This window comes from Solanum tuberosum, unplaced genomic scaffold, assembly GCF_000226075.1.
Source record: "Solanum tuberosum cultivar DM 1-3 516 R44 unplaced genomic scaffold, SolTub_3.0 scf00296, whole genome shotgun sequence".
NCBI classification, from domain to species: Eukaryota; Viridiplantae; Streptophyta; class Magnoliopsida; order Solanales; family Solanaceae; genus Solanum; species Solanum tuberosum.
This window is the reverse complement of record NW_006239217.1, coordinates 390,627-397,354: the sequence shown is the minus strand read 5'-3', so window position 1 is coordinate 397,354 and position 6,728 is coordinate 390,627. Positions and strand designations below refer to the sequence as shown.

The 6,728-nt window shown below is 30.0% G+C and overlaps 1 protein-coding gene across 1 annotated transcript in view; it reads left to right on the top strand.

The window, feature by feature from the left end:
* The window catches only part of LOC107062991 (putative disease resistance RPP13-like protein 3), a 1,691-nt gene extending 812 nt beyond the window's left edge, over positions 1 to 879 (top strand). Inside the window, exons 2-3 of the mRNA XM_015314334.1 lie at positions 59 to 203; positions 292 to 879. Of these exons, the coding sequence (XP_015169820.1) occupies positions 59 to 203; positions 292 to 879 (733 nt within the window). The remainder of the gene's footprint in view (positions 1 to 58; positions 204 to 291) is intronic.
* The last annotated feature ends 5,849 nt before the right edge of the window (positions 880 to 6,728 follow it).

Sequence of the window (6,728 nt, the reverse complement as noted above, 5' to 3'; positions counted from 1 at the left end):
GTTTTGTTCATAAACTTCGTTTCCTAAGTCAAGAAGAAAGTTGGGATCTCTTTTGTAGGAAACTGCTTGATGTTGGAGCAATGGTTCCAGAAATGGAAAGTCTAGCTAAGGATATGGTGGAAAAGTGTAGAGGCTTACCTCTTGCAATTGTTGTATTGAGCGGACTACTTTCGCATAAAAAGGGGCTAAACGAATGGCAAAAGGTGGAAGAACATTAAAGAAGATAAATTTATTGAAATATCTAACATACTATCATTAAGCTACAATGATTTGTCAACTGCGCTCAAGCAGTGTTTTCTCTACTTTGGTATTTTTCCAGAAGATCAAGTGCTTGAGGCTGATAACATAATACGGTTGTGGATGGAGGATGTCGCTGAAGGCTTCTTGAATGAGCTGATAAGACGAAGCTTGGTTCAAGTGGCTAAAACACTTTGGGAAAAAGTTACTGACTGTAGGGTTCATGATTTACTCCGTGATCTTGCGATACAAAAGGCATTGGAGGTAAACTTCTTTGACTTTTATGATCCAAGAAAGCACTCGATATCCTCCTTATGTATCAGACATGTCATTCATAGTGAAGGAGAAAGGTACCTCTCACTTGATCTTTCTAACTTGAAGTTGAGGTCAATTATGTTCTCTGATCCAGATTTTCATAATATGAGTCTTATGAAGTTCAGTAGTGTGTTCCAACATCTCTATGTGTTGTACTTGGATATGCGTGCTGTGTCTATAATACCTGATGCCATTGGAAGTTTGTACCACCTTAAGTTGCTAATATTGAGAGGTATCCGTGATGTTCCCTCTTCCATTGGCAACCTGAAGAATCTACAGACACTTGTTGTCAATGAGGGGGAATACTCTTGCGAACTACCCACCTGATAAATCTAAGACATTTAGTTGCTTCATATTCAAAACCTCTGAAACGTATAAGCAAACTCATTAGTTTGGAAGTTCTTAAAGACGTTCGTTGTGATCAGTGGAAAGATGTTGACCCTGTTGATTTAGTCAATCTTCGAGAATTAAGCATGCATCGAATTACCAAATCTTACTCCCTGAACAACATTAGCAGCTTGAAAAACCTTAGTAGTCTCAGATTGTTTTGTAAATTGGATAAATCATTCTCATCCCTTGAATTTCTTAGTTCTTGTCAAAAGGTCCAGAAATTGTTGTTAAAAGGGAGAATAGAGAAACTGCCTCTGTTTCCAAATTCCATCACTATGATGGTTCTTTGGAAGTCAAAACTCATGGAAGATTCGATGCCATGATTCGATGCCTACTTTGGGAATGTTGCCAAATCTAAGAGATCTCATATTAGAAGAGGCTTATAATGGAAAAGAAATAATGTGCCATTTAGCCACAAGTGCCATGCCTCTCATTAAAAGACTTGCTATCGGTCACTGTTCAAAGCTGAAGGAGATTCCAGAGAGAATGAAATATGTTGAAGAGAAATTAAATTGGGTGGATCTTTACAACCATATGCAAGGTTTTATTTGATAATAGAAACCTATTTGAATGTTTTTTGGTTTTTGAATGCTTGATTTGGGGGATTTTGTGATGATTTAATCATATATTATTATAAGTGGGAAGCTTCAAAGTGAAAAGTTGAATTACCATTTTGCCCTTTTACTAAATAAAAATTGGATTAATTATTTAATTAAATACAAATAATTTAGTTACATAATGGTAGAATTTAAGTCCTTAAGCCATTTAATAATTAAATTGTTATTTTCTTGATAAATGAGTACATTGATATTGTTTTAAATCATGATCATAATTCTCAATGGAAAATTTTGAAAAGTTATGATAGATAAAACAATGTATATATCATCATCATATCATTCATATATTATTATTATTATTATTATTATTATATTACTAAAAGTGAGAACAAAAAAAGTTGAAAGTTGAAATACCAAAATAACCTTATAAAGTTGAATTACTACAATAATACTATTAAGGGATCTACTATTAATCATATACCCCATCTTCCCCTTATTTCTAAATAAAAATGTTATAAAATATCTAATTTATTAAATATTAAATAATAATCTTATCATGTTGTTGTTGTTGTTATTATTATTATTATTATATACATTTAATGTCCTAATCTTATTACTAGACCAATTTGCAGGACTAACGCACCTTGAGTGTATTTAGACATTAAAGTTGAGATTCTATTAAATGATGGTTATGACTTCAGTTGTGAATTGGAATGGATTTTAACACATCTGTTTTTTTCCCCCTTATAAGCTAAAGAGTCTCATGTCCATTTGTGTTTAATAGACTTCTCAATTTCGTAAGTCATTATCAAATTAAATTGCTATATTAAAAAAAAGAAAAAAAAAGAGAGAACAGTTAATTTATGAAAATATTCTGTAAAGTTAAGTAGCATTTTTATCCATGATTAGAAAAAATAAATTTCATATTAAATGACTAAAAAAACATGTGAAGAAGAAGAAGAAACAAAAACTATTGTAATTCTCACGTAAAATGAAGTAACATTTTTGTCCATGATTAGAAAGCATAAACACCTAATTAAATTACTAACATATATGTGTAATGAAGGGGAAAAAACTGAAAACTGCTTAAATGCTCACCTATTTATTTACTCAAATAAAGGAGAAGACAGTTTCTCCACCAAATATAAAAATAAAAAATTGTTACTTTCAAGAAAGTTTTTTCATCTTCCTCTAATTACATGAACTAATTATAAAACACTATTAAATAAGTCTATTAACTCCCAAATATTAATAATATAATATTGAAAGTTTTGAAGGAGTCTTCACATATATTAATATATAAATATCTCTTAAGTTTCTATTCCCTTCCAACTGATTCATCATTTGCATTTCAATTTTCATTGTTCTTATTAAAGATCTCTATTTGTGCTTATGAGTTATGATCTTTTTCTCACTACAGTCTGCACAAGCTCTTCTTATTTAGTTAATTTCTTCTTCTCCACTAATTTTAGTTTCAGGTACTTAATTAACAAAGTATATTAATTGATAACTTAATGTTATCATATTTTTAGGTTTATGTCGCTATACTAATTAATATACAATTATCTCCCTTTTCTACTTTCTTACTTTTTAATGTACATGTGGTTGAGCCGAAGCAAATTTTATAAGATTTTTGTGTATTTGGATTGATCATGATGGGATTCAATATATGCGCATCAGTTTATTTCTTATTGTCTATTCAATGAGTATTTAAATTAAGGTGTTATATGTCACTAAAATATGTATCATGTTTGTAAGATTTTTTAGCCTTTAACTTATGAGTTGTTACTTTTTTTATATGTTTTGATTTTTATTTTATTGTACTGAAAAAGTGAAATAAAATATATATTATTTAACTATATCATTTGCAATATAAGATTTGTATTATGTACTTTGAGTTAAACGTGCAACGCACGTTCCGTAAAACTAGTTAACAGAAAAGGGGTTAAAAAAATATGATTGTCTTCACTAGTTTGGTCTAAAAATGCACTTATTGTTGTACTTAATAGGTCAAAAATGATATATTATTTCTGTTTTTTTTAAAACACATTCTTTTTCTAATAATGATTTTTTCATTGGAAAAATGTTTATCCTACTTCAATTTATAAAAAATATTAAGAAATAAAAATGTTTTCTATTTTATTAGAAAGTTTTTATCGTTATCTAAATAAAAATTAATGATGGGGTTACTATGAGGGCATATAATAAAAGAAGTTGAGAACTCGCTCAGTGTGCAACGAGAATAACAAAAAAAAAAACTTACAAATTCGCTTAGTGTAGAACGATATTTGGGGGAAAAAAATAGAGAGCAAATCACTCATAAGTAGCGAGAAAAAAGATAAAATAAAAGAGGAAAATTGCTCATAAGTTAGCGAGATGATCAATTTTTTTATTTCGTTAACGGTAGTTATAGCACCAACATATCTCGCTCCTTCTCTAGCGAAGTGTCCCTTTTTGATTAAACTAAAATTTGAATGGCCCTTTATGTATTTTGAAGGGAAAAAGTGATGTTTTTTTTAACTTTGGATTCGAAATTTAACCATCCAAACATAACCCATGAACGAGTTTTTATAACAACTTTAACAAAAAAAAAGAAGGAAGATAATATATACTACTCCCTCCGTTCACTTTTAATTGTCATGATTTCCTTTTTTAGAGTCAAACTATAATTTATACTTTCATATAAATTAGGACGAAGGGAACAATAATCACGTTGAGCAATCATGTTTGAAAATCGAAAATCAAATGATCGAAACTAAATAACAAAAACAATCAAATTGTAAAACAAATGCACAATAATCACTATAGAGTACCTGAAGCAACTAGTAAGGGTGGAGCTAGTTTTTCAGTTATTGATTCAGCTGAATTCAGTTGCTTTGATCTAAATCCTATATAATACATATAAATTGTTAATTTTAAAACCCAATAATTCTATATGAGTAGAAATCCAAATAATTCAATAATAATAATAACATTGCATGATCAGTATTATTAATCATCAATTGCTTTTAATGGATCTTTCTTTGTATGATGAATATTCCTCTCTTTGCAAGAATTATACCAAGCATTATGATTTATAATATCAAAGCAAAGAAATAGTAATGGTTTATTTGCCGGCAACATACATAATTTATAAAATATAAATTATGGAATACTTAATTTTCATTGGTGGAGAAATCAAAGGATGGATAAATCTATTTAAACAAAAAAGGACATTAAAGTACTAAACTCAATTATTTGTAACACAAATGTAATAGAAAATATATACATATATCTATGAGTTCAATTTTGAGAATTAGAGTGTTAACCACATTCCTAATTATAATTTTAGTCATGGGTTACTTTAATTATTTTGTGAGAAGTGAATTTCCAGAGTCTAAATTATTGGGTACCATACATGCAACGGTGAAATGTATGACAAAAATGGTCCATTTTCAGATAGTTTGTCTTATATATGTTCTTATAGAATTAAGTAATGAGACACCAAAACAAGGTTATGATTATTACATAACATCTCCTTATCCTAATGATGATGCTTTAGCTTATGGTCATGTTACTTGTGGTTCAAATGTACAATATTCAGATTGTGATACTTGTGTTAGGCTTGCAAGAGGATATTTGATGACTACTTGTGATGGTAGTATTGGAGGTCAACTCGAATTTGTTGAATATTGTTCTAGGGGTGTACATAGCCGGGTTGGTTCGGGTTTTTCAAATATCAAACCAAACCATTTGTATCGGATTTTTAAATTTATAAAACCAAACCAAACCAATAAAACTCGGGTTTTTCAACCTCGGGTTTTTTCGGTAAAGTATTCATACAAACATAAAATTTACTTGTACTTCAAATATTTATTTAGTCCTACTAAAATACAACTATCTAAGGTGTTTCTTAAAAAATAACACAAAATATGATATGATTAATGACACTAAAATATCCAACAAAAAAAATATACGTAATAATAAAATTGCGTAAAACAAATATTGCAAATTAACAAGTCATGGTGAAAATGATCATAATTTAAAAGTACTAAATCATGTTAAAATAAGTATTAGTTACATGACTAAATATTAAAGGAAATTAAAATTAGATTATGTATTTTAATTGTCTAAACCAACGTAAAACTAAAGAATAAATATTCAATATTATATATTGTCATTCTTAGTGTTGAATTGATTTTCTTTTTGCATTAGTATTAATTTGATTTTGATTTAACCTTTATTATAATTACCAACATCTGTGGACTATAATCTTTATTGAATCATTCAGAATTCTAAGTTTCAAACTTGAAATAATATATTAAAAGAGTATAAGAAATATTTAAAAATGATATCAAAGTAAATATTTTTATGTATAAAATAAAATTTTAAAATTATATATATAATGTCGGGTTGGTTTGGTCTTGGGTTGGTTCTTTTTAGTTAAAACCAAACCAACCCAAATAAAGTTGGGTTATTTTTTTCAATACCAAACCAAGTCAAACCAAAACACTAATGGGGTTTTTTTTCGGTTTGACTCGATTTGAGGTTGGATTCGGTTTTCGGTTCGATTTTGTACACCCCTAGATTGTTCCATGAGGTACGAACAATATTCCTTTAGCTAATAAATTAAAGTCTATGTATCTTTTGTTGCTACGATTCGTTGAGATTCTGTCACGCCCCGAGCCTACACCCTGGGCGGGACTAGCACTCGAAGACCATTGCTAGCCCCAAGCGAACCCTTGGCCTGGCTTTCTTAACTCAGCGGAAACCTAACTCAATAGAATAACTTAATGCAATGAAAGGTCATAAAACAACCCAACTGATAAAAACTGGCCAAAAGGCAACTCGTGTCTCAAAATAGAATATTTATATATATAAATAGTTGAGAGACTCAATACTAACTGACTGACTGTCTATGAAGCCTCTAAAACACTGAGATGGATGTTAGGATAGACCCCACAACATCCTAATAAAGCAAAACTAGGAACATAAAAGAACAGAGTCCTCCGGAAGGCAAGGAGGCTCACCACTGACTCTGGAGTGCTCAGCTGGATCAACGGCGTGCTGGATGTTGATCCTGGGTACCTGCGTCTGCATCATAAAACGATGCAGGCCAACTGGCATCAGTACATGGAATATACGAGTATGTGAGCTAGAAAGCTAAACAACAACTTAAGCTTGAAAGGAGTACAAAGGAACTCTTACCTTGGCTCTGTTCAACTCATGAATAACTGAACTCAATATATA